This window comes from Bos mutus, chromosome 21, assembly GCF_027580195.1.
Source record: "Bos mutus isolate GX-2022 chromosome 21, NWIPB_WYAK_1.1, whole genome shotgun sequence".
NCBI lineage: Eukaryota > Metazoa > Chordata > Mammalia > Artiodactyla > Bovidae > Bos > Bos mutus.
Window position 1 is genome coordinate 20,918,768 of NC_091637.1, and position 27,966 is coordinate 20,946,733.

Genomic DNA, 27,966 nt, shown 5'->3' on the forward strand with positions numbered 1-27,966 from the left:
TCTTCATTTGTTAAAAGGGAATAACAATACTTTCAGGATAGGCCTATTGTTGAGGCTTAAATGAGATTACATATGAAATGCAGGGCTTAAGCACAGGGCTTGGCCAGTATTTTTAAAACATATGTGCTTTTCCTCCTTTCCTCTCATATGATGAGTCACATGCTGACACTTCTGTCAGTAAGACGATTCCAGTTCCTTCATGTATGCCTCAAGAAAAGAGAACAGCACCTACCTCACAGGACAACCGTGAGGGTTAAAAGAGATTACCACACAAAGCGTTAAGAACAGTGCCTGCATAAAGTCAGCACTCAGAGCATCAGCTGGTGCTACCAGGAGTCTGAGATGTGACTCCCTGCCCCTCGAGTCTTCCTCATTCATCTCTGAACACTTATGTTCCAGGTGTGGTCTGACTGGCCTGAAATGGAACTGGAACATCACTTCTTCATTCTGAACAGACCAAAACCACAGATAAAGCCTTGATTAAATTATTGTATAACACTTTTCTAATCAACAGAGTTTCTTAGTATGGTTTCCCCCAAATACACTGCTGCTAAACCTGATCTCTGCAGTTCCGTATATTAGATTCTTATTTGCACTCATCTCTAGTACATTTCTTTCAGCTTGATTCAGCCCATTGTCCTGAATGTCAACATATTTGCAGATCCTAATTCTGTGGCCCGAAATACTAACTTCTCTCCCAGCTTCACATTATCTATAAATACTAGTGGATTTTGAAGAATGGTGAGGAGTCAACCAAATGGCCAAAGCAGAGAAGGCCTCCAGGTAGAATACATACCATGTACAAAGGAAGGGAGGGCTGAGAAAACACAGTGGGTTACAAAACAGTTCAGCACTGACGTTGCTGGAAGGGAAAGTAGGAGGTAACGATGAGAAAAAAGAGCAGCTTGGATGGTGCAAGGCCTGTTTATCAGCTAAGAAACCTCTCCATCCGGCACAAGGGACACTGGAGGATTTTAACTCAGAAGTGACCTGATCAGATCTGTGTTTTAGAAAATCTCTTTGGCAACAATATAGGCTTTTAAAATTTTTCTTCAAGTACCAATGTTTTAAAAAATAAGTCACTTTAAAAAAAAAAAGTTCTGAGAATATTATACCAACAAGTGACACCGGCACACTCTTGTCTGTGATGAGGTGTCTCCCCAGGGCCACAGACAGGCCTCAGCGACAAAACTCTCCATAGTAAGGAAATGGAGAACAGAGGTGTTAGTCCTTCCTCCCACAAAAAGGGATATAAACTTTGAACATTTTCTCCTCAAGTTTAACCCTACAACAGCTTTAATAAATCTAACTCAAATGAAAATTACTAAAAAAAAAAAAAGAAAAAATTAAGTGACATTACCTGAAACACAACCATTAAACAGGAAAAGTAACGTTTAAATGGTTCGTTTTCTACAAATAATGCTAAAAAAAAAAATCTCTAACACTATTTTTCAATTTTGGCAGACATTAAGCTAACTACTTCACATGTATTATCTCAGTTGATCCTTGCAAAACCTCTTACGGTAAATGGTATTATTATTCTTACTTTACTGATTAAAAAAAAAAAAAAAAAACATGGGGTCCTCAAAGTAAAGTAACTTATCCAAGATTACTTGTCTAGTAAGTGGCTGAGCTCACAATTAAACCCAAGCTGGTGTGATTCTAAAGCTCAAACTCAATTGCTGCAATATATTGCCTCCTTTGAAAATAATAATAGTTATCATCTACTTAATGCTCAAGTTCTGATGCTTCTTAAAGCATCCTAAACCACAGGGCATGGCCCTCATTAACAACCCTTATTCCATCAAGTACCAAAAAGGAGACCTATTAAACACTGAAGTTGACACCCCTACTGTGAAAAATACGTGCTTATATAAAAGCCCATCTTTACTATAATGGCATAATAATTCTTATAAATAGTCTTGATATAATTTCATATTTACCCTATTTTGATAAAACTTTGATTTATACGTATTTTTAAAATGTACTCTGACAGTCACGTACCCATTTAGGAAACATTTCTAATGGATCACTCTGTGCAACCTTGCAGTGGCATAAAAAAGTGCTGGATACCGGAGACCACCCTCTGAGAAGAAAGATGCTTACACTGCTGGCTACAATAGGAGATGATATTTGCACTAGGCTTTTTAAGATAAATTGTATGTAGAGAGGTGAAAACGGGAAAAACAGACACTGAAGATAAAGGAGACAGCACAAAAAAAGAGCAAAAAGGACTGAAAACAAATGGCATATTTAAGGAATGACAAATCCTTGTGGTAGAGGAGTACGTGGAGATGTAGCTGGAACATCAGGATTTTAATCTGCAGGCAATGGAAACCACAAAACTTTGTGAGCAGAAGAGCAGCTTGGTCAGATCTGACATTCAGCATGGTAACCAGGACAACAGCACAGAAGACAGAGTCAACAGAGAAATATTAGGCAACTACTTCAAGAATCCAGGGGAGGGCTCGCTTCGGCAGCACATATACTAAAATTGGAACGATACAGAGAAGATTAGCATGGCCCCTGCGCAAGAATCCAGGGGAGAGGTAGTAAGGTCTTCAGTTAGGGCAATGGCGGAAACAGAAAAATGATGAGTAATTTCAGAGAAAGAACTGACCCCATCTGAAGATCTGTTATATGGCTGGGAGTAGGGGTTAGAAGGACACTGAGAAAGATGAAGGTTTACAAGACAAATGGGGAAAAAAAAAGCTCCTGACCTTACATTAAAAATCAAGTGGATTAGAGATTTAAAAACATTTAAAAATTAATGTTAAAATTTTTTTAATTTTTAAAATTAACATTACAAATTAAAAACATTTAAAAATAAATAAATGAATGGTCATATAACCTTGAAATGAGAAAGGCCTTTCCAAACAAGACTGTGGATACAGAAATCATTTTTTAAAAGCAAGAAATAAACTGGCTAATCAGTTAAACTTCTACAAAGCAATTTAAAAAAATTAAAATTTGAAAGAAGCCGGAGGAGAAATCTGCAACCCATAACAAGGAGCTAATAATCTCCCATAATCTTTATTTTTATTTTTTGGCCACATGGCATGCGGGATCTTCGTTCCCTGATGAGGGACTGAACCTGAGTCCCACCCTCCACCGTGGAAGCATGGAGCCCTAACCACTGGACCGCCTAGGAAGTCCCCTCTCACATAATTTTTAGATGCACACGCACGCACACACACATACACACACATATATATGCTTTAAATAAATAAAATGACAAATATCTCCCTAGGAAAATGCTCTAGAAACACAAACAGGCAATTCAGAAAAGAATACAAATAACCAGCAATTATGGGGGAAAAAATCTTAATCTCACTACTGATCAAAGGAATTCAAATTAAAGTAACAATAAAACCATTTTCAGCTATCAGAATGGCAAAGATAAAAAAGGATAGTAACTTATTATTGCCTAGTATGTAGGGAAACTTCACATTCTCACACTGTCCCACTGGCAACGTGTACCATCTATAGCAAACTTGCAAAAACTTCTGTAAAAGGAACAAGGTTGTTTTATTTTTAAGAGATGATTTGGTGACTCGTGGAATGGATGGCTAAATAAAAGACCATGCCATTAAACAAGGCTGGGGACCCCTGGGGAAGCAGGCCAGAATGAAAAGCTCATGTCTGAAACATGTTCAACTGGAGCGGTCCATGAGACACCCAGGCAGAGACGTGATGGAAGTACAAGTCTGAAAAACTCAAGAGAAAGACCAGGTTGGAGACCCAGATTTGAAAAGTGGCACCTCGGGAGTGGATGAGCTCCCTAGAGAAAGACTGTTTTCAAGTTCCAGGACTGTGCCTTGGAAAACGCTGACACTTAAGAGGCGAATATTACAGAGAAAGAACAGTTACCATGGTAAAATGAGAACTATGAGAGAATCACATGATGGCAGTCAAGGAAGAAAACATTTTAGGAAACTGGGGAGGTCACCAACTTCAAATGCTGCACAGAGATGGGTGGCAAGAAGAAAAGGACCTGGCAAATAAGAAAGAAGGTCATCTGGGACCCCAACAGGGGGCGTCTCAGTGGAGTGGTGAGACAGGATCAGATACTATCTCCAGAAACGGCACTAGAGGTGGAGAACCAGAGACAGCAAGTGTAGAGTTCTTTCTCAAGAAATCTAAAAAGGGAAGAAGAAAAACCAGGGGAATAAAGAAAGAGTTAGGACTTCCCTGGGGGTCCAGTGGTTAAGAATCTACCTTCCAATGCAGGGGACACGGGTCTGATCCCTGGTCCAGGAAGATCTCACATACTGTGGAGCAACTAAGCCCTTGTGCCCCAACTACTGAAACCTGCTAGGGCCCCAGAGCCCGTGCTCCACCACAAGAGAAGCCACTGAGATGAGAAGTCTGCGCACTGCAACGAAGAGCAGCCCCCAAGAGCAGCAACGAAGACCCAGCACAGCCAGAAATAAAGAAAGAAGAGAGAAAAACAAAAAGTTGGGGTTGCAAAGAGTCAGACATGACTGAGTGACTGAACCGACCGACTGAGTCTGCAGTGGTGGCACAGCCAGGGAGGGCATGTATTTCCCTCTCTCTTTTTTTAAATAATTGAAGAAGAGGCACTTATTTGCACCTTGCAAGGAAAGAGGGACTAAAGACACAAGAAACAAAAAGTAAAGAAGATTCTGAAGAACACGGAGCGGGGTGGGGGGCAGTTATCTATGGAAAGGAACATACCCACTTCTTCCTTGAGAAAAGAGGGAAGGAAATAATGAGCAAGAACAATCTATCTAACTATACCTCTCTGAGCTTCAGCTTCCTGTCTGTAAAGCAGGATTAGGAATGGCACCTATTCTCATAAAACTGCTGTGAGGATTAACTGAGGTAACGCATATAAGCGCTAAGGCTCTAACTTTTGGTAGCTATATGTTTGTGCATGTGTAGGGGACAGCCAAATCCCAGAAATAAACCTGCTTCTAGAGCCTGACACCCAGTAACGCGTGGGTTCCCTGATAACATCTGTCAAAGGGAGCATCTACGTGGCCCTACCCATCCCACCACTCAGCAAGACAAAGAAATGACTATGTGGAGGACTCTCATGTGGTAAGCCTTGAAACAAGCCCAGACCGAGAGCATACGGAGAGAAGAATCAAGGTGGGAATCTGAATTAGGGGTCTGTGAAGAGGAAACCAGTTGAACAAGTTCCACCCAGCACATGACTTGAGCGGTTTCCCAGCTCTGTGCAATACAGAAGCGGAACACACCAATGCCGGAACTGACTACTCCAAACCACTGAGATTCGGTTCCTCCAGGAGCGGCTCGGCGGGTACACACCCAGCTTGCCGAGCAAACGCCCCCCAAATGTCTGCATGACTCACTGAGGAAAAGCGTCCGAGTAGGCCGTCTTTCCTCATAAATAGGATAAGTACTGAGCCACTAACACATATGAGCACCGTCTCAGCTTTGGAAACAGCCTCATAATTTCAACACTGTGTGGCAAAAACCCAGTCCTGAGAAAAAGGAGTGTAGATTATTCAAAAAGGCATTCCTCACCATATGAAAAGGGAGGGGAATTAGGGCTGGGTTCCCAGAGAAAATGGCATTTATGTGTTAATGTGTGTGAGTGTGTGTCTGTGTGTCTTGATGGGGGGGAATATGTCAAGCCAAAGGAAGAAACTGTACAGAAACTTTGAAGGATTTGAAACAGGGAAGGAAGTGATTAGGTCTGATTTATAAGATCACTCCAAACACAATGGATTAGGAAGAGGGGCTATTAATGGCTGCAGAACTACTGAAGAAAGGCAGGCAGTCACCTAGGCAAGACATGACAAAGGCTAGCTTTCCAAGCCATACACGCAAAATGAGAAATCTTGATAGTATCTGTTTTAAAAGAAACTTCTGAATATGATTTAAACCAATCTGAACAGCTATAGGAATAAGTGAGAAGTAGAAGGGAATTTTTTTTTCTTCATCTTAAGTAACTTAGCTTAACCTCTGTGTTCCTCGATACCTAATACAGACCCATCCCTGAACTAATCATTTCATTCTGCTGAACTGGACATGAGGTATGCCAGGTTCACGTGCCAAAATTAAATGTCTGAATTTCAAAATGGTCCCTCATCTTAACCAGGGTGGTAGACTATGGTGACGGTTGCACCATTTGGTAAATTTACTAAAAATCACTGAGTTATACACTGAAAATGAGAGAATTTTATGGTATTTAAACTATACTTCAGTGAAAAGTTCTGGGCAAACAAGATTAACCACCCCACTCCAGTACTCTTGCCTGGAAAATCCCATGGACGGAGAAGCCTGGTAGGCTGCAGTCCATGGGGTCGCTAAGAGTCGGGCACAACTGAGCGATTGCACTTTCACTTTTCACTTTCATGCATTGGAGGAGGAAATGGCAACCCACTCCAGTATTCTTGCCTGGAGAATCCCAGGGACAGAGGAGCCTGGTGGGCTGCCGTCTATGGGGTCACACAGAGTCGGACACAACTGAAGCAACTTAGCAGCAGGACCAAATCTTCAGAAGCTCAGCCTGGTGAAACATTACCATGTTCAACCTATCCACCCATCCACCTTGACTTTACCATATATCATAAAGCATGAAAGACCTTCTAACCCTAAATGAAAAAAAAAAAAAACTTCAAAGTAAGCTAAAGCCTCAGCCTAGTCACTGCTGATTGCAATCAGCTCTTGAGAAAAAAAAAAAACAGGTGAGAGTCCTCTACTAGGTGGAAGACAGGCACATATTTCTTTGCAAAAAAACCAGTTCTCTGAGTCACTGCCAACTGCAGCAGCTGCTAGAGCCCAGGGGAACAAGGAGAGCCTGCAGACCAAGAATACACCAAAAAAGTTATTGATCAAATCTAATCGTTAGTGAGAATGTATCAAGAGGTGGGGTTAACTGTGATAATCATGAAAGACATAAACCCTGGTCTCTAAAGTAAAAAAAAAAAGTCACTCAGTCATGTCTGACTTTTTGTGACCCCATGGACTATAGTCCACCAGGCTGCTCTGTCCATGGGATTCTCCAGGCAAGAATACTAGAGTGGGTAACCATTTCCTTCTCCATAGGATCTTCCTGACACAGGGATCAAATCCAGGGTTCCTGCACTGCAGGCAGATTCTTCACCATCTGAGCCACTAGGGAAGCCCCTAAGGCTCACAGTAAATTAGATAAGACATAAATATAAAGCAGCATACTGTGAAAACTACAATAAAGACACTTGGGGGGCAGGAGCTAAAAAGACACAAGAGTGTGTGTGTGCTCAGTCACATCCAACTTTTTGTGACCCCATGGACTGCAGCCTGCCAGGCTCCTCTGTCGATGGGATTTTTCAGGCAAGAATACTGGAACAGGTTGTCATGCCCTACCCCCAGGGGATCTTTCCGACCCAGGGATCGAATCCGCATCTCCTGCATTGGCAGGTGGATTCTTTACCACTGAGTCACTTGGGACGTCCATAGAGACACAAGAGAGGGACATCTAACTCAGACCTGGAGGAAGGGTGAGTGTCCAAGTAAGCTTCTTGGAGGAGGCACTGCCTAAATTTATTTTCTTAGATAGGCAATATATTTTTACACAGATCAAAATTTTAAAGCATAAAAAGATACCCAGTTAAAAGGAAGAAAATCTCATGAAGTGAAAAGACAAGAGTGTCAAATGCTGCAGAGATTAAATAAAATAAGTCATGAAAATTTTCCAGTGGGCACAGCAATTAGGTCATTGATGACTCGAGAAAGAGAAATCACAGTGGGGGTAAAGGAGGGCACACGATCATACCCACCTAAGTTAAGACACACCAAAAAAGTGGACATAGGGAATAAAGACAAGCTTTCCTTGAAGGAGAAAATAAGAGACAATAATCCTAGACAGGGTCTCGGATTGAGGGAGTTTATCTAAAATGGGTGAGGATATTTATGTGCTAAAGAAAAGAAAAAAAAAAAAAAAAAAAAGTCAAGTTATGAGCTCAAGTTAAGGAAAAAACACTGGATAAGAACCCTAGAAGACAAGAAGGGACAGGATCCAAACCACAGAGAGAAGACTGAATCTTAAGAAGAAAAACAGTTCTCCCATTGCTACAGGGAAGGAAGTCAAGATGGCATGATAAAGGAGATGCGGTAAATTTGTTAGGGCCAGAAAAAATGAGGGAGCTTGTAGAGAAAGTAGAGTTCATCAAGTTGTGACATGGGAAGCCAGGGATGGAGATGTGTACTAAGAATAAAGGTTGATAAAACTTCTGATCGGCACCGCCAATCTCTGACAATTCAAGTAGTACTTTCAAAAGGCACCTCCGTCCATGAACTCTCGCACCGTCTACCACTGGAAATAATCCCTTCTTCCTCCAAACTTCCTCTAGACTTTCTCAGTATCTCTTTATCTCTTAACATTATTTAAGAAGGTAAGGGTGGAATCCTTTTCTGATTTCTATTTGAAGCATGGTGCTCAGTAAATAACTGCTGAATGTCACAAACTGTTTTCTCTCTTGCTTGAGGACCACTCAATGATTAATACAGCCAAATAATGAAAGAAAGAAGAAAGAATGCTAAACTCTCATCATCATCAATAATGGAATTCTCTTAACCACCAGAGCCCCCCTGTTCCACACAACTTTTCACCAATTCAATGGAATGATATTCTGAGCATCTACTCTGTGAAAAGCACTGTGACAGGAGATGCTGTTCGACACCAAGAAGTGGAAAAAGACTCACCCCTAAAGGAGCACAAGAGAGTGAGACAAACACACACACAGTTATGCTGTCCATTCCCTCCCATACTATTTCAGACTATATTGCAAAACCCAAGCCATAAAAGAACCTCTTCCTTAGCTAAACTTTCACACATTAACTTTTTGCATCATTTCCAGGGCAATCTATATTGCCTTTTGACATCAGTTAGATCTTTCATCCTTTGATGTTGAGTAATTTATGAATAACTCTTTCCTTGTAGCTCAGTCAGTCAAGAATCCGCCTGCAATACAGGAGACCCAGGTTTAATTCCTAGGTCTGGAAGATTCCCTGGAGAAGGAAATGGCAGCTCATTTCAGTGTGCTTGCCTGAAAAATCCCATGGACAGAGGAGACTGGTGGACTACAGTCCATGGGGTCGCAAAGAGTCAGACACAACTGAAGCGACTAAGCACGCAACATAACCATCCCAACATTTTTAGCCATGTCAGAAAAAAAAATACAATGAGCAATGGAATATCATCAAGTCATTCAAAATAAAAGTACCTTTTAATAATAGGAAATGGAAATAAAAACAATTTTAAGTAACTTGAGAAAGCCCTTAGGTTAGAACATAAATCTTCCACTAACCGTTATACAATCTGTACGTAAAAATCTGCAACATGCGTTTTCTCAAAGCAAGTTTTGGGAAATCTCTTGTTACAAAGTTCTTCCTCATATTAAGCAGATTTTTATTGACAAGTTCTGTTCCTCTGGTACTGTACATGATAAATTGAAACCCTCTTTCATTTTTCAGGGATTTTTAAGTAATGGCAGGCAAAACATTAACGGGTAAATAAATTCCTACACTGGAGGAGGGGTTGATCTTTGCAATTCTATGATTCTGTGTTCCCTCTAAATTTTGTTTCCATATTAAGTGATCTCAGTCCTTCAGTTACTCCCCAAGCGTTATAATCTCCGTGCTGTGCTGTGCTCAGTCACTCAGTCGTGTCCGACTCTTTGGGACACCATGGACTGTACCCCACCAGGCTCCTCTGTCCATGGGCTCCAGGCAAGAATACTGGAGTGGATTGCCATGCCCTCCTTCCTCCAGGGGATCTTCCCAACCTAGACCTTTCTTAATGCTGGACATGCTCACTCAACATGCTCTAGGCCCAGAGCGATAACCAAGTCTCAACTAGAGGACAGACACCCACTGATGGGAGTGGTTCCCCAGGGAAGGATCCTGATGTATCAGCAGTGCCTGCTGTGGGTGTGAAGGAACCCCACCACATACCTATCAAGGTCCCTCTTAAAGTATGGCCTCCAGAACATAAAACCAGCTTCAGGTAGCCTCTGATTCTTACAGAGGACGGTAGGGCCACCTCTTCCTTTGCTGCATAGGTCACATTTCTACTAGTGAGTTAATAAACATCTCATGTATACCTGTGGCTGATTCATGTTGATGTATGGCAGAAACCAATACAATATTATAAAGCAATTATCCTCCAATTAAAAAAAGAAAGAAAGAAAGTCAGCAGCTGCATTGCTGCTACTGCTAAGTCACTTCAGTCCTGTCCAACTCTGTGCGACCCCATAGACGGCAGCCCACCAGACTCCCCCGTCCCTGGGATTCTCCAGGCAAGAACACTGGAGTGGGTTGCCATTTCCTCCTCCAATGCATGAAAGTGAAAAGTGAAAGTGAAGTCGTTCAGTCATATTCCACTCTTAGCGACCCCATGGACTGCAGCCTACCAGGCTCCTCCGTCCATGGGATTTTCACCATTGCCTCAGCTCCTAAAATAAATAAGAAATCTCAGGTTTGGTTCGTTTTGTTTTTCTTCTCACTAATCCTCTCCCTACTAATGCTACTTCTCTATCCTGTGTTGCAGACACTCCATTTTTTAAACCCCAGTGCAGGACGTCACAGTTACGTTCAAGGTATCTTGAAAGCAAAATCTGTCATGTATTAACCATGTGCAGCATATTAACCACTCCAGCAACTGAAGTTTGATCAATATACCACTAATACATTCATAAGTCCAAACACAAATGTTTTACATGTAACATGCCCTAACAAGTTATCTTTGAATTAAAAATCTAGCAGCTCCTTTTTTTGAGCTACAATGTATATTAGATAGATTCACCATTTTTTAACCATTTTACAGAATGGAGTTCAGTGGTTTTTAGTATATTCACAATGTTGTGCAACCACCATGACTATCTAATTCCAGAAAATTTCCACCACCCAGAAGGAACCCTACACCCATGAAGCAGTCACTCCCCATTGAGCAGCTCTTCTGGAATGATTTATTCAACTGGTTACAAATCTTAATCATATTACAGTCTAGTCCACATGTACCCAATCTGCAGAAGCATCACAAGACAAACTCTCAAATGCCTTACTGAAATCTAGACATTACTCTGCTTCTCTGATTCACTAATCTGGGGACCCTGTCCAAAAGGCAATGATGTCATGGTGACAGGGCCTTTCTCAGGAAGTCCTGGTTGACTCCTAAGGAGCCCTTCATTTCTTACCATAAGCCATATACACATGCTTAGTTTCTCAGTCGTGTTTGACTCTTTGCAACCCCATAGACTGTAGCCTGCCAAGCACATCTGTTCATGGGATTTCCCAGGCAAGAATACTAGAGTGGATAGTCATTCCCTTCTCCGGGGGATCTTCCTGACCCAGGGAGCGAACCCGAGTCTCCTGCACTGCAGTCAGATTCTTTACTGTCTGAGCCACCAGGGAAGCCCTCTCTGACACATGACAGAACATACGCTATGGACCTTAGCCAGAGACTAGTTCACTAGACTAGAATTTGTGGTATCTTCTCCTTTTTAATAACTAGTACATTTGCAGTCCCCCATTTTCAAAAGCCACACTTCTGTTCTTCACAATGTCACCAGGTGACAGTTCAATAACTGTGCCTACCCAATTCGTACTTTAATGGCTTTAGTTTAAGCTCCATAAATTAAGAACATGAGAACTCAATGAAGGAAGTAAAGAAACTGCAGATAAAACATAAAACAGTTAAGAAGTGACCATCAACAGGTCTTGAATTCTTAAACAGTCCCTTGAATCCATTATTCTGAGAGAGAACACTGTTTCCCAAACAACTAGTCCTAAGAAAGACAATCTGTGAGGAAAGAATCTGATAGTAAACTAGCTTGGAGGAATATTGCCTACATGATCCTCGCCCTTGAAGATTCAGAATTTACAGCCCATGATAGTCTAACAGTCCACTAGTTACATAATCTGTTTAACTTGGTTTATTACAGTATTTCTGAAACATATCTGACCACTAAACCCTTTCCTCCTTAATGTCACATTAACAGAATACACGTCAAAATAGTGATACAGAGGTTAGCTACACAGTTTTCAAAAGTTCCTCAAAACTGTACTCTCCTATAACACAAAGAATAAATTGTGAGTTTGACAAGTTGATTCATACCTTCACAGTATACATGTCAAAGTTGTCCATCCAAAACCTGTTTGCTCAAGACCAATTTCATTACACTATTAACCTTTTTAACATAATACAACTTGCTTGAATACTCTCTGGAAACTTCTAGCTAATTTTTCCAAGAGGATACTTAAGCCATATGTTGCAAAATTCTCAAAAGTTGAAATGCTTTATTCTGAAAAAAAAAAGAAAAGTTAAATCTCAATTCATAGACTAAAGAGTTTGGCAAATTCCAGAGCACATTTCATGAGAGAGCCATTCCTGGTACTCAACATCTAAGACCGGGGTCCCCAGTCCTGGGACCATGGACTGGTACTGGTCTGTAGCCTGTTAGGAGATGAGCAGCTGGCAAGCGCATGAAGCTTCATCTGTATTTACAGCCACTCCCCATTGCTTGTATCACCATCTAAGTTCCACCTCCTATCAGATTAGCATCAGCAGTAGATTCTCGTCAGAGTGCCAACACTGCTGTGCTTGAATCAGCCCAAACCACCCCCTCTAACCCGCATCCGTGGGACCGATCCATGGGCCGGTGCCAAAAAGGCTGGGGACGGCTGATTTAAGATACTACCCAAATACCGTCTAGAGAAAAAGAGTTTTACCTCACTCTTTACACCAAAATAAATTCTAAATGGATCAAAAGGTCAAATGTTAAAATTCTTTACATCCTAAAAATACTTGAAGAAAGCCTGGGGGAATATTTTTGTATAGAGAAGGACTAAAGAATCCCTTTAAAAATGATACAAAGCCATAAGGCTAAAAAATAAAAGCTTAGTAAAACCAAATATGTTTTAAAAATTCTTTATTTTAAACACCTTAAAATTGAAAGTTAAAAGACAGCATCCAAAGGGTTGACCTCCTCAATATAAAAAGAGCTCTTACATCAATAAGAGCAATAACACACTAGAAAAATGAGCAGGACTTCCCTGATGGTCCAATGGGTGAGAATCTGCCTGCCAATACAGGGGGCACAGGTTCAATCCCTGGCCCAGGAAGATTCCACAAGCCTCAGAGCAACGAAGTCGGTGCACCTTCCCTCTATGGCCCTCGAGCCACAACCACGGAAGCCCCAGGCGTCTAGAGCTGTGCTCCGCAGCAAGAGAAGTCCCCGAAGTGAGAAGCCCACGCACAACTCGAGAGTAGCCCCTGCTCTCCACAACCAGAGAATACCTGTGTGCAGCAGGGAAGACACAGTGCAGCCAAAAATAAACAAATAAAATCAAGGGTTTAAAAAAGAAGAAGAAAGAAAAACGAGCAAAGAATTCTGCCAAAACAGTTCACAGAAAAGGAAACAGAAAGGCTTTTAAACACATGTAAAGACGCTCAGCTTCACTCAGAGTAAGGCAGTCTGAAAAAGAAACTGCAATTACAACACCACGTTCAACTATGAAATTCATAACTATGAAAACAAACAAAAAAAAAAGTACTCTAGGTTAGTGAAATCATAGGGAAAGCAGTCTTCTGATACATCACTGATGTACATATAGTCTGGTACAACCTCCAGAGAGAGCAGACTGACAGTATTTGTCTGTATAGTCAAAACTATGGTTTTTTCCACTAGTCATTTACAGATGTGTTCAGATCAGATCAGATCAGTCGCTCAGTTGTGTCCGACTCTTTGCGACCCCATGAATCGCAGCACGCCAGGCCTCCCTGTCCATCACCAACTCCTGGAGTTCACTCAGACTCACGTCCATCGAGTCAGTGATGCCATCCAGCCATCTCATCCTCTGTCGTCCCCTTCTCCTCTTGCCCCCAATCCCTCCCAGTGTGTTAGTTGGACCATAAAGAAGGCTGAGCGCCAAAGAATTAATGCTTTCAAACTGTGGTGTTGGAGAAGACTCTTGAGAGTCCCTTGGACTGCAAGGAGATCAAACCAGTCAAACCTAAAGGAAATCAACCCTGAATATTCATTGAAAGGACTGATTCTGAAGCTGAAGCTCCAATACTGTGGCCACCTAATTCCAAGAGCTGATTCACTGAAAAATACCCTGATGTTGGAAAAGACTGAAGGCAGGAGAAGAATAGGATGACAGAGGATAAGATGGTTGGATGGCATCACCGACTCAATGGACATGAGTTTGGGAAAACTCTGGGAGATGGTGAAAGACAGGGAAGCCTGGCATGCTGCAGTCCATGGGATCACAGAGTCGGACACGACTAAGCAACTGAACAACAACAAAATGTGGATATTCCCACTGACTTAGAAATTCTACTTTTAGTATAATATAACTAATGCAGTACTTCAACTAATGTGTTGGGGCTTCCCTGGTGGCTAAGTGGTAAAGAATCTACCTCCCAAGAAGGAGCCTCAAGTTCAATCCCTAGGTCAGGAAGATCCCCTGGACAAGGAAATGGCAACCCACTCCAGTATTCTTGCCTGGGAAATTCCATGGACAGAAGAGCCTGGCGGGCTACAGTCCAAGGGGTCACAAAAGAGACATGGCTTGGTGACTAAAAACAAACAAACAAAAAAAACTAATTTGGTTTAGATCATAGATTTGGGCCTAGAGTCAAACTCCATCAGCATCTTGCAGGTGTGTTGTTTCCTATCTTAAGTAACTATAAATGAAGGAGAGAGGAAATTAAATAGCATGGGATAGCACTGGGCTGGGGGAGGCGGGGTTATTTGCCTGTAAATGATCATTGTCTCGGAGAAGGCAATGGCACCCCACTCCAATACTCTTGCCTGGAAAATCCCATGGACGGAGGAGCCTGGTAGGCTGCAGTCCATGGGGTCGCTAAGAGTTGGATACAACTGAGCGACTTCACTTTCACTTTTCACTTGCATGCATTGGAGAAGGAAATGGCAATCCACTCCAGTGTTCTTGCCTGGAGAATCCCAGGGACGGAGGAGCCTGGTGGGCTGCCGTCTATGGGGTCGCACAGTCAGACACGACTGAAGCGACTTAGCAGCAGCAGCAGCAGATCATTGTCTTTAAAGATAAAGAATCACTTGCAAGAGATCAAAAGTGGGTATGTGCATGCTCATCGTGTCCGACTCTTTGCGACACCATGCACTATAGCCCTCCAGGTTCCTCTGTCCATGGAATTCTCCAGGCATTAATACTGGAGTGGGCTGCCATTTCCTCCTCCAGGGGATCTTCCCAACCCAGGGATCAAACCCGCATGTCCTGCACTGCAGGCAGATTCTTTACTGTTGAGCCATCAGTAAAGCCCAGGAGACAGGAGACCAAAGGAAGGATTATCTTTGTAAATCAGTTAGGCAATGAGAGTAGCTTGAATATGGGAAGTGGCAGTGAGGATGGGGTGAGCTGACAGAAATAGATGGTGTGTGGGTGTGTGTGCACTCATGCCTGCACATGTACGTATTAAAACAACACTAAAAAACTGCATCAATTAGACCTGAAAGGTGACAAGAAAAAAAAAATGTAATTTCTAGGTTTGCCTAACTGAATGTCTAGTAGAGCTGGCAAGTGAAGTTGAGAAAGAAGATAAACTGGAAGAGGGATGATTATAAATTCATCTTTGTAAATTCTTGGTTTGGATTTTTTTCTTTTTAATATCCATGGAGAGGTAGGAGTCCACAATTCCTTATTCCAATATTTAAAATTCAAGGTTCCTTGAAAATCAAATGATTTGTTCTCATAAATCTGAAGCAACTTGTTTGGCAATAAAGTAATCTAAAACAAAACCAAAAAATAAAGAAATTCCACTTTTAGAAACTCATCCTATAACACTCATAAGTGCAAGATGGCAGCCATACAAAGTTGCTAACTACACCACTACTGATAAGAGTAAAAGCTGGGAGGGATATGCCCACTGACAGGTTAAATCCATACACTGAACAACCATGCAACTGTGAAGGGGGAAGAAAATGAAGCACTATAATGTATTCACGCAGAATATGTTAAGATGCAAAGAAGAAAGTATAGTGTTATCACTTCTACACAAGGAAACAAAAGAGATTTGCATATATAGAGAAGATCCGGGTGCCTGGGAAACAAGACTAGGCAGGCAGACTTTTTTTTTTCTTTACTGAATATCCTAGCAGAGCTTCTGAATTAAGTATCATGTCTCTATATTACCTGTTTTTTAAATGATTAATAATAAAAGTTTAAAAGTTAAAGACCAAATTTGCCAACACCATTCTGGGTATTCTTGAGTTTTTAAAGGAAAACCCCCAAAGTCAAGCCACTGTCTAGCACAAGCTCGTCAAATTAGCAGTGACTAAGAAGCACCGTCCAAAGAAACGACATAGTGATAAGTCTTCGGGGCAGGAAAACATTGTGCTGTGATAGCCATGTAAGTGATAAGTAACTTTTGTCTCCTTTTAGCTGTTTTAAACTTTATCTGAGATGTATGTTATTTGTAATAAAATGATCTGCTACACCATGAGATTTTTTTTTTTTTTTTTTTTGGCTGCTTCACTCGCTTACCAGATCTTAGCTGTCCCACCAGGGATTGGACCCTCACTCCTGGCAGTGAAAGCATGAAGTCCCAACCACTGGACCACCAGGGAATTCCCTTAAATTTTATTTTTATACCATTTTCCTATTTTTAATGATCATAGGGTTTTTTTCCTTTCAGGTTTTCTAAATGTGCCCCATTCCCTCTTTTTATACTTCAGTTCCTCTGCATCAATTTTAAACACTAATTATGCCATTTCAAGGAAATAATCTTAGTTTTTTATGTTGCTGATTAATGATCCCTAGCAAAAGGCTGATGCTTTCTACCTTATGGATAAACACCTATCACAACAATAGTATTTCCTTCTACTGCAAAAGCCTCACAATTTTTCTTAAAGCCAGAGTCCTCTGAGTCCCTAGACTTCTAGCCCGACAGAAGCCAAGCCCTGGGCTGGCAGCCACCTCTCTGACGCTCCTTCTGCTTCTCGTTAGGATTTCCAGTGAGTCAACAGGAAGGTATTCGGAGTAAGGAAGAAATAGAGGCCTGGAGACAGGCCTTTCCTCCACCCACAACACCAAAAAATACAATTCTTGCCAAACTGTCCAAGGCAATTTCCAATGCCACTCCTGTCTGCATGAGGTCACTACTGAAAAAATAAGCAACTGGGAAGGAGGGAAAGCCTTTCTGAGCTGAACTGAGAAGACGTGCCAGGTTAGGAAGAAGAAAACTAACCAGGCCCCCTCTCTAGTCTCTCCAGAGTTGCTGTATGTAACCATGGGACCCCTACTGTATCCATTTCCAATCCCGGGAGGCCATCTTAGTGAGTAGGCATTAGGTCAAAAAAGTTAAACAGATGCAAATTTATCACAGACCAGTTATGTCTCTTTGTTGTTGTTATTGTTGTTGTTTAGTCATTCAGTGGTGTCTGACTCTTTGCAACCCCATGGACGGCAGCCCACCAGGCTCCTCTGTCCATGGATTCTCCAGGCAAGAATACTAGAGTGGGTTGCCATTTCCTCCTCCAGGGCATTTTCCTCACTCATGGATCAAACCTGAGTCTCCTGAATTGGCAGGCAGATATTCTTCACCACTGAGCCTCCAGGAAAGTCCCAAGTTATGTTTCTAGACCCCTGTAAAAAATCACTTAACTTAATGTTTACTGCATTCCTTATAAGCATGCAGGCACACATTTCTCCTCAATCAACGGCCAGCAGTTACTCATGTATGCCTATCACTATCTTTAGCTTTGCAGTGAATAAGAAAAAGTATATTAGGCAGAGTCCGACAATTTGTTAGATGCATGAATACATGAGTCAAATACAGAGACCACCTATATGAAGCAGGTAAAAGAGACTCTGCAGTGAGAAGCAAGAAACAGCTCACATTCCCTCACCCACCTGACGCCAAGCCAGCTGTTTAGTGCCTGGGAACCAGCTGACGGAACTGTGGACTTAAACACTGCCCCCTCAGTAGAGGCTGACAGCGGCAGCGACAGTGCCACACAGAAGTGGGCTTGAGTTCCACAGACATTACGTGACCTTGAAGTATGTGATACCTACTTATTTTTTTCCCTCTTTAAAATAAAAACATGCCTATCTCACTGTAATGTTGTATGCAAGGAGATCAATCAATCCTAAAGGAAATCAACCCTGAACATTCATTGAAAGGACTGATGCTGAAGCTCCAATACTTTGGCCACCTGAGGCAAAGAGTCAACTCACTGGAAAAGACCCTGATGCTGGGGAAGATTGAAGGCAAAAGGAAAAGAGGGTGGGAGAAGATGAGATGGTTAGATGGCATCACTGACTCAATGGACATGAATTTGAGCAAACTCTGGGAGATAGTGAAAGACAGGGGAGCCTGGCATGCTGTAGTCCATGGGGTCGCAGAAAACTGGAGATGACTTAGCATCTGAACACACAACACACCATCATTCTGCTTAATTACTGGTAACTACTGTTGCTGACATTAGATTTTGAAGCACAAATGGTACGGAAGTGAGAGACTAGACCAGGGAAGAGCAAAGGCTTTGGAGTCCTCGCCAAGCCTGGAATCTGGATCTATCACTTAAAGAGATGGTGAGTCAAGCTCTTTGCGCTTTGCTTTCTTTTCTGTTAAATGTAGATAAGAATAAGCACCTCACTTCAAGCACAGCTAATTAGACAACACATATGAAGTGCTTAGCATAGTACCCAGTACATGATTAAGTGCTCAATAAATGGTACTGATGAGGAGGAGGAGGAGGAGGCAGGTGGGGAGACACTGACCTCGGGACAAACAGGAATCTTGCATATCATGCTGTCCATGCAAACTGCAGGGTTGGTTTTTGGCTAGGGGGTGTGGGGGTTGTTTTGCTACCTCTTAGCTGGTGTAAGGGTATCTGAAGTATTAAAGTTTCTGTAATAAAACACTGAAAAAAATTAATTCTTCCTATCGCACAATTAAAAGAAAAAAATTTTAAACATTCAGATTTAAGCAAGTAGATTTCCCTTCAAATAAACCCTTTAACCAGATTTTTTCATTTATATGTTTAAGATTTTTTGATTCACAACAAAGTACGGGGATCAATGAGATTATGAGAAGGTCTTTCAGAAGAAAAATGAAATGGCAGGGTCCTTTTTCGATCAGGTAGGCAATAGGACCTCTGCATTCATGTGGCACTTCACTGAGCTTGCTCAGATACAGTCTCTAGGCAACCAAGTCCCAACTTAAACAAACAACCCCAGTCGCATGAATCACTTCCGGATGGTCTCACTTTGCCTACCAGCACTTACTTACACAAATACTTCCTGTGAAAGGGTTTACTTAGCAGCCCCAGATAGAAACAGCCATGCAACCATCAAATACCGCATGGTTTAAAAATGTTTGAAACAGGTCCTTCTACCATCAGGTATCCCCAAACTGCTAAACTGTGAAACAGAAGGAATCACGCAGAAATTAGAGACAGAGTATCATGCAAAGCCAGAAAATCACATTCCTAGAACATGCCAACTTCGGCCTTCAAGTATATTTTTACTATTTCTTAAATTGGGAACATCAAGATATATGAACAATTGCTGCTTTGACATCTAAGGCCAGAAGAAATATGTCAGATGAGGTCAAACTAATGGCCCAAGACTTAGCCCAACCAGACTTTCCTAACCTTGACTGGTGGACAAACCGGTTAACACCAATTTCCTGTGGTCAGATCCACTCCAACACTTACTGAAAATAAGGGGAACTGGTAAAGTAACCAACTCTCTTGGCTACAAACTCCTTTTTTCCACCTGAAAAGGATCCTAAATCACACTATTTAGTGATATATACAGGATCCTTTTCAGGTGGAAAGAAGGATTTTGTAGCCAAATCAGAGACCTTTTGACCTATTAACAAGAGTAGAGAGGGAAAAGGAGTTAATAGGCCAAAATGAACACTGCAACAGGACAAAGCAACCACCGTTAACAGACTCAAAGAGGAAAAATCAAGATGGCAGAAAACCAAGTTAGTGAAACAGAAAATTTAAACAAACAAGATCAGCCACAAGACATTGAGATATCTAACCTACCAGCAGGCACCCCCAAGAAAGACTACTAAATCAGAACCAATTATTAAAGGTATAACAATTTCCAAGAGCAAAAATAAACAAAAAAGATATGAAGATATAAATCGAGAAGAGTTTCCACATTTACAGGCAAAATTACTAAGCTGGTATCAACTGTAATATGTAACATGAGGACACTTTGTAAGAAACAAGAACTTTACAAGTTTCAAATTGTGAAAAAGTATTTTTAAAATGTTACTTGTCTTAGAGCTAAAAATCAAGCTAGCTTCAAATGTTTCTAAATAACAAATACAAAAAATGAAGTTATAGATTTCTCTAAGAAAAATGAAACACAGTTCACCATAACAGAATAATAAGCCTAGAAAGAGAACTATATGTAATTCAATATCTGACATAGTAGATATCAATCCCTAATACATAGTAGAAAGATTATTTTTAAATAATATCAGAATGATTTAGAAACACGAAATTTAAAGACTCAGATGCTTAAAAAATTAAATCACTAAATCATAGAAAAGCTAACAGAAAACTTCAGATTTTAGCAAAGTCTTACAGAAATTAAACTAGATACAAGAAATTGCAAAAAGATTACCACTTAAACTACATAAAATTTAAAAATTCCATACAGTGAAAGAATAAAATGGAAAATCAAGAGAAAATATAGCAATACAACAGGCTGATACCCATAAGAAAGCTTCCAAAAATCAACAATATAACTCAAGAAAATAGACAAATGCCATTGATAATTTGCATAATAAAATAAACAGTAAACAAACATGGGGAAACATTTAATCTTTTCAGAAATCAAGGCAATATAACTTTGGAATAAATCTAAATAAACTACAGATATCATGTACCCAATGAAAATCATAATTAAGATGACAATTACAAATTCTAAGTTTCTTTACTGTCTGAGCCACCAAGGAAGCCCAAAATTTGTGATTACCACTATCTAAAAATTATATACTTGGACACTTTTTCCTTTTTCTTTCTTCTTTTTTCAATCAAGAGATTGAACCTGGGCCCTCCTCAGTAAAAGTGCAGAGTCCTAACCACTGGACCACCAGGGAATTCCCAGTTTTTCCTTGTTCTTAATCCGTTCCTTTTTCATTATAAAATTCATGATCACCGTAAAAAGCATTTTGCTGCTGCTGCTGCTGCTAAGTCGCTTCAGTAGTGTCCAACTCTGTGCGACCCCACAGACGGCAGCCCACCAGGCTCCCCCGTCCCTGGGATTCTCCAGGCAAGAACACTGGAGTGGGTTGCCATTTCCCTCTCCAATGCATGAAAGTGAAAAGTGAAAAGTGAAAGTGAAGTCGCTCAGTTGTATCTGACATTTAGTGACCCCATGGACTGCAGCCCACCAGGCTCCTCCGTCCATGGGATTTTCCAGGCAAGAGTACTGGAGTGGGTTGCCATTGCCTTCAAAAAGCATTTTAAGTACACAGAAAAGCATTATGTAAAAAGGAAAAGTCTTCTCACACCTTCCAATACCTAGAGGTATCCTCTTGTTCTTTCAGACAACAGCTTAAGAATGAAGCGAAAAAACTAGAGGTCCCACCCTGGAGAATCTTGAAAGTACCCAGAAAATTCCCCAGAAAAGTTTATGAATGCCTCTTCGTCTTCATATTAAATCTGCTTTCCCCAAGGACCAGGATAAAGAATACGTTTATTGAGTGCCCACTGTACTTCAGACACAGTGCCAGGCACTTAACACTCACCTCAGCTTCCTAAAGTGCACATCATTCTGCAAAGTACAAACCTGGGCTCTTGCCCCTAAAGTTAAGAAGCTTGCAAGACCAGAATCAGACTCACACCTGCCAAAACTGAAAGTCCTCATTCTTTACATTTCGAGTATTTCAACAGTCAAGATTTTCAAAGATGTTTTATTCGGGCTTTTAAAATTTGTTCTACTTAATTATAAGTATTATGAGACTATGGTCATATGACTTTTCTTAGTAATCACAGCAGCTAATAACTAGTAGACTGCCTAATTTATACCAGATTACTGTCTACATTTCTCACATTGTAAATTTACTAAATGGCTCAGCTACACTGTAGGCGAGGTTTATGTGGCCACGCTGGGAACGTATCTGCCGATTTGTAACATTGTAATAATAAGAAAAAGCACTCATAGTTTGAATCAGTTTTATCACTTTTAAATAGCAACCCACTTCTTACCATGGAGTCTTTCCAAGGCAGTTGCACTAGGTAAATTTCAGAAAAAATGAGACTTTCATCTATGTCACCATTTTAAGAATAAATCCCGCCCCATACTTCTCCTTGATAATCATAAACACATGAATGCATCCAGCTTGTACTTCGAAAGTACCACTACAAAGCTACATTTATTGTGGCCCTTTAGTCACACTGGGCCTCATCAAACAATTAAATTTGTTTTCTCATCTGTGAAAGGAGAGCTTGGGTCAATCTAAAAATGACCCTCCCCAATCTCTAAGTGATATGCCTCCCTAAGGGAATTCTCCAAGCTGGCGGGCAAGCTTCTAGTTAAACGTCTTTAATTTCTCATTTCATGATGGCAGTGTACCAGCCTAGATACATCCAGATGTAACTGGAATTCTGATCCCACTTACAGGAAAGGAGATCTGGAAAATATTCGATGCCAGAAACAAAGGCATACATACGTACAAAAGAGAATTTGTTCTCAAGGACCAGTTTCTTTGCAAGATACTTTTTCAACCCCCCTAAATTACAGAAGGTAAAGTGCTTCTATTTAGTGTTACACTCCTGTTAACATCACATGGTTTTTCACAGTCTCCGACCAGCCACAGCCTTCACTTTCCCCGATTTGGGGGAACGGGGAGGGGGGGGAAGGGAGGAGTTGCTCTGCTCCCTGACTTGAGCAAGAGGAAGGAGACCCATGACAGGCTCAGAAGGGCGAATGGGCAAGCCTCTGAAAGAAGGAATCCTAAACTGTCAAACTTGTGGAAATGCTGGAATTAACCTTCTTCCTGTGACCTTAAACCTAACTGGATCTCCTCCCATTTTGAGTCCTACTCACTCCTTCTCCTGCCCTGCAGACTGTTACATTCCCTTCTCAGTTCTTTTCACTTGAACCTTCTGATCTTTCTACTACTGAACACTTAACCATATCTCATATATTTAAACCTCACCTCCTTCAACTGAGTGAAAAATGCTCTTCATCTCTACTGTACAGCTGCTGCTTAGCCAAAACAAATGTAAAGCCCAATCAGAATAGGCAATAGGATAAAAATGAGCCCACATTTAAGCATAAATACAGAATGTATGAAGTCTCACTTAATAAAAAGCCCTTGGTCTACTCTGTAGCCCTCAGCATAAAACTTGATGACACTGCATTAGAACAAGAACTTAATTTCTGTATTGAAACTAGAGTAAAGCAGAATCTCTGTAGTTTCTATTTCCCAACCACTCCCAGAATGTACACTTTTAGAGAATCACTCCTAAATTTTCCCACTTACCCTTTCAGGTTAAACTCACAACACGCTCTCACTTATTCTCTACACACACTCTCATTACACTCCCTGCCTGCACTCCCTGTTTATATGCTCTCTCCCTCCACACACTCTCCTCTCTTCCCACAACAGAGCTGTGGCAGGTACAGGAGAAAGCACAGCGCCCTGGGATACACAATGGGGCCACTGTGCTATAAGGTGGGGCCATTAGTGGGAGGAGAGCAGTATTATAAACAGAACTAAAGAGGGGGACCTTTTCTCCCCTGGATCTCTCTGATCTTTCTTCCTGGCCTTGGAGTGGGTGTAAATTCCAGACCTTGGGACTCCTCCAAACTGGGAGGGGTAGAGGTTATGAAGGAAACAGGATGGGGCCAATCCAAAGAGGCAAAAAGGACTTGTGCCAGATGAGCCTTGGCAGCACACAAGGTACATACACCCTAGCTCACCGGGTAGGAGACACGACTGGTGGCTGAAGCCGCAGCTAATAAGCAAGAGCATGTGATCTGTCTGTGGTACACCTCGGACACTCTAGGGGTGGCAGCAGCCTCGACAGGTGGCCAGGAGGTATCCCAGTCTCCTTTTCTCAGTACGACATCCCCAGGCTTCTTGTCCTAGCCCTTTCTAGGTGTAGTCTAAAGAGGTGCTTCCGAAGTTGATAATCTAATCAAAGCTTTAAACAAACAACAAAAGCTACTGCATCCAGATCTTCTGTAACTGCCTCCATAAAATAAACCAGGCACATTTCCTCAATGTGGGGCCAAAGCGCAGAGTGTACAAGGATAAAAAGCCAAAAGCATGAAAAATCAAGACTGTCTCAAATGTCTCACCGCCTTAGTCACTCCCTAAGTATGCAGAAGCACCCAACTGAAAAACGTCCCAGGGGATCATGGCCCCTGGATGGATTTTAAAGGAAATGGGATCCTTTTTTATCCTAGGAAAAGGAAAAAAAAGCAAACCTGCCAGAAAAGAACATGCTCTGAAGTAGAGGGAAATGACATGCCTTCCTAATGCAGCACTTGAAGAAGGAAATGTGATAAAGAACACCATCCTAGTCAGGCTATCGTAATCTAGTGTAAGGGAGAATTCTAAAACGTGATTTTCAATCTCATTTCTCTACTAGGGGGGACCATGAGAACCATTTTGCTGTTGTTGTTTAGTCACTAGGTCATGTCCAACTCTTTGTGATCACATGGACTGTAGCCCGCCAGTCTCCTCTGTCCATGGGATTCTCCAGGCAAGAATACTGGAGTGCGTTGCCATTTCCTTCTCCAGAGGGATCTTCCGGAGCCAGGGATCGAACCTGCGTCTCCTGCATTGGCAGTTGGGTTCTTTACCACTGAGTCACCAGGGAAGCCCAATCAGAACCATCAGGAGTTCTTAAAATATATAGGTATCTGGACCTTTTAGCCCAGATCTACTGAACCAGAATCTCTGTGGTAAAGTTCAAAGAGCCACATTTTTTAAGCTCCCCTGACAATTCTAATATACACAGCTGGTTAGACACCACTGTTTAAAATGATGGAAACTATTCTTCAATAAAGAAAACTACACATGACCATGGACATTCAGACCTCAGTTTCCTTACTGAAATGAGATGGCTGAACTAGATAAGCTGAACTGAGGACTTCCCTGAGCAGTTCAGTGGTTAGGACTCCAAGCTTTCACTGCCAAGGGTGCAATTTTGATCCCTCATCAGGGAACCAAGATCACACAAACCACAAGCATGGCCAAATTAAAAAATAATAATAGAACTGGATTAGTGGTTGCAAGGGAATGTTAACTAAAACACCCTTTTTCAAAAAGGGAATTTTACTGTGCAAATCCAATATTAAAAGCAGAAATGTCTTAGGGGAAGGAAGATAGGTTGGGGCCCTTGTCTCACCCACAGGTCACCTCAACAAAGACACCAACCAAGTCTTCACAGAGCACAAGGTGGTCTTTCGTAACAGCTACAGCTTTTAAATTCTTTACCTTCCAAAATTAGATCTAGTCTATAATTTGGGTAACAGAGGACTTAATGTTTTTGTTCCTTACAAACTTTGCATGAGAAACATACCCCTTCCTAATAACATATTCACCTCCTTCCATTTAACCTTCCATTTAGAAAAATAAGTGTTAATTACCATTCTCTCCACCTAAATCATCACTAATCCCCTCTCCCCTTCCCCAGTCTCATGCAAGGGCTTTAAGCTCAGAAAAGAAGCCCAGATTCAAGAGGATGCATCAAATGCATATTAGAGGTAACCCCAGGAATAGAAAGGAAGAGAATGGGACCAGGGAGGAACACAAAGGGGACTCCAACTGTGCCTTTTTAGAGCAAAGGGAAAAATGTGAAGGACTGACATTTGCTAGTTTTGGAATACATGATGTCTGGTGTATTGTTCTCTGGACTTTCCTGTAGTGTTTTAAGATTTTCAAAATTAAAAAGACAAAACAAGACAAAAAACTCTTGTTTATTAGCACCCTTCGAAACATCCTGGATTTTCATTGGACTTTAACCACAAAACCTCTCATTTTCCCTTGCTGGCCTTTTCCACCAAAGCTCACTTATAGGATACATGATCTGTAATTACATCTATTTACCCTGCAATCTTGCAAAAAAACAAAAACAAAAACAAGCAGCAGAACAAAAGAAATGAACCACTGATAGTAAATCGACACTCTAAGACCACAAGGTCTTGGAGCATCTGAAAATGGAAAACAGCAGTTGCACATTAACTTCACGAATAATGCAGATGACACTGCCTTTGGTAAACAGTCTTTGAATATTGCCAAATGGATGGAGCTACACCCAGAGCACTACAGAGAGGAAAATGGACCCAATTCACATATAAAGCAAAATCAGTAAAGAACCAGTGAAACATTCAGGCCTAAAACTTGAAACCTTAAAAATGCTTTTCTCCCATATAGCTGGTAGTGCCCAAAACATGCACCATAAGCATAAAACTGAACAACACAAACCTGGAAAATGTTCAGAATACATAAGTGCCTACTGGCATGACTTAGAGACCAAACAAAAGTGCCCATCAGACTGTTTCATGATAAAACTACCATCAAGGCTACTTGCTCCTGTGAAAAAAAAATCCTAGCTATACTTACTTATTCTTTCAAATGACCTGCCTCCCAGTCACACCTACAACATACTCAACGAGATCTTTATCTTTGTTCACACAGTATCAGCTCCTTTCTCCCAATCTTCTCTCCAGCCAGTCTTTACCTCTTTGCTTCTTCCAAATGACAAAGGTATTCATAGGCCACATTCTGACGTCTCCTCTCATCCATCTCCTCTGCAGTAAGTCTCTCATTATCCAGGACAGCTAAAACATGAAAGGAAGAATGTAAGAATCTGTAACCCTTCCTGAGCGATGAAAGAATGCCACAGCATCAAATTCCTGCTGGTCACCTGGAGAGTTAGGGTATTGTATGGATAGCCAGGTGTACTATAATGACTTTCCTTAGATAGGAACCATTTTTCAACTGTTATATATTCATCTTAGTATCTATTTAAAAGTACAATATTATGTTATTGTACTTTTAAATACAATAACATATTGTACAGTTGTTCAGTTGCTAAGTTGTCCCTCTTGCCCCTCTTTCAACCTCAGGGACTGTAGCCCGCCAGCCTCCTCTGTCCATGGGATTCTCCAGGCAATAATACTGAAATGGGTTGCCATTTCCTTCTCCAGGGGATCTTCCTGACCCAGGGATCGAACCCATGTCTCCTACATTGGCAGGTGGATTCTTTACTGATGAGCAACTTGGGAAGCCCCCAATATAATGAACATGTACTATATGTACTCTATGACTTGAGATTTTGGTCCAAATTTGTGCTGATCTATCTGCCAGACTCTCAATCCAGAGCACTTTGTGCTTTTTCACTTTTTTATTAATCACTAAAGCCAGCAGTCACTGAGACCTAAGTGGCAGTGATTGTACTGTGCATTTTACATGCATTCTCCCATGGAAGCCCCACAACAATCCTGTGATTATCAAATGATTTACAAATGAGGAACTGAGGTTGGCTGATCTTTGCCCCAAGGCTAATAAATGATGGAGCCTATAGTCAAACCCAGGTGGTCTGTCTCAAAAGCCCCTAAGATTAACTTCAAAGCAACCTGCTTCCTTTATGGGCATCCAGGAAACAGAAAAAAATGCCTAAGTGCTGGGATTGGCATTCAATGCCTTTCCCAATGTAGCCACAACTACTTTTGGTAACTCTTCCCCCCACACTACCGTGTACTCCACACAACTCAGGAGCCAACACACAGAGCGCTCTTCTCTTCCATAACTTGGTTCACACTCTTCCGCTTCACCCTCATGTCTTGCCCCACCCTGCCCTGTCAAACTGCACAGCATACTGCAAGGCTCTGTTCAAATGTCCTATCTGTGTTCCTACTGCTTTCCCCAAACCCCTCCTCTTCATACACATTACCTTTTAAGCCTGGTTGGTTCACATGACACCTTTATCTCTATCCCTCCTTATTATCATTAGATAG

The 27,966-nt window shown here is 41.4% G+C and overlaps 1 protein-coding gene and 1 pseudogene across 1 annotated transcript in view; one reads left to right on the top strand and one right to left on the bottom strand.

Moving 5' to 3' along the window:
* IQGAP1 (IQ motif containing GTPase activating protein 1) overlaps positions 1-27,966 on the bottom strand; it is a 105,904-nt gene that overhangs the window by 76,967 nt on the left and 971 nt on the right. Inside the window, exon 2 of the mRNA XM_070358326.1 lies at positions 26,688-26,787. Within this exon, the coding sequence (XP_070214427.1) occupies positions 26,688-26,787 (100 nt within the window). The remainder of the gene's footprint in view (positions 1-26,687; positions 26,788-27,966) is intronic.
* On the top strand, positions 2,465-2,562 carry LOC138984552 (U6 spliceosomal RNA; annotated as a pseudogene).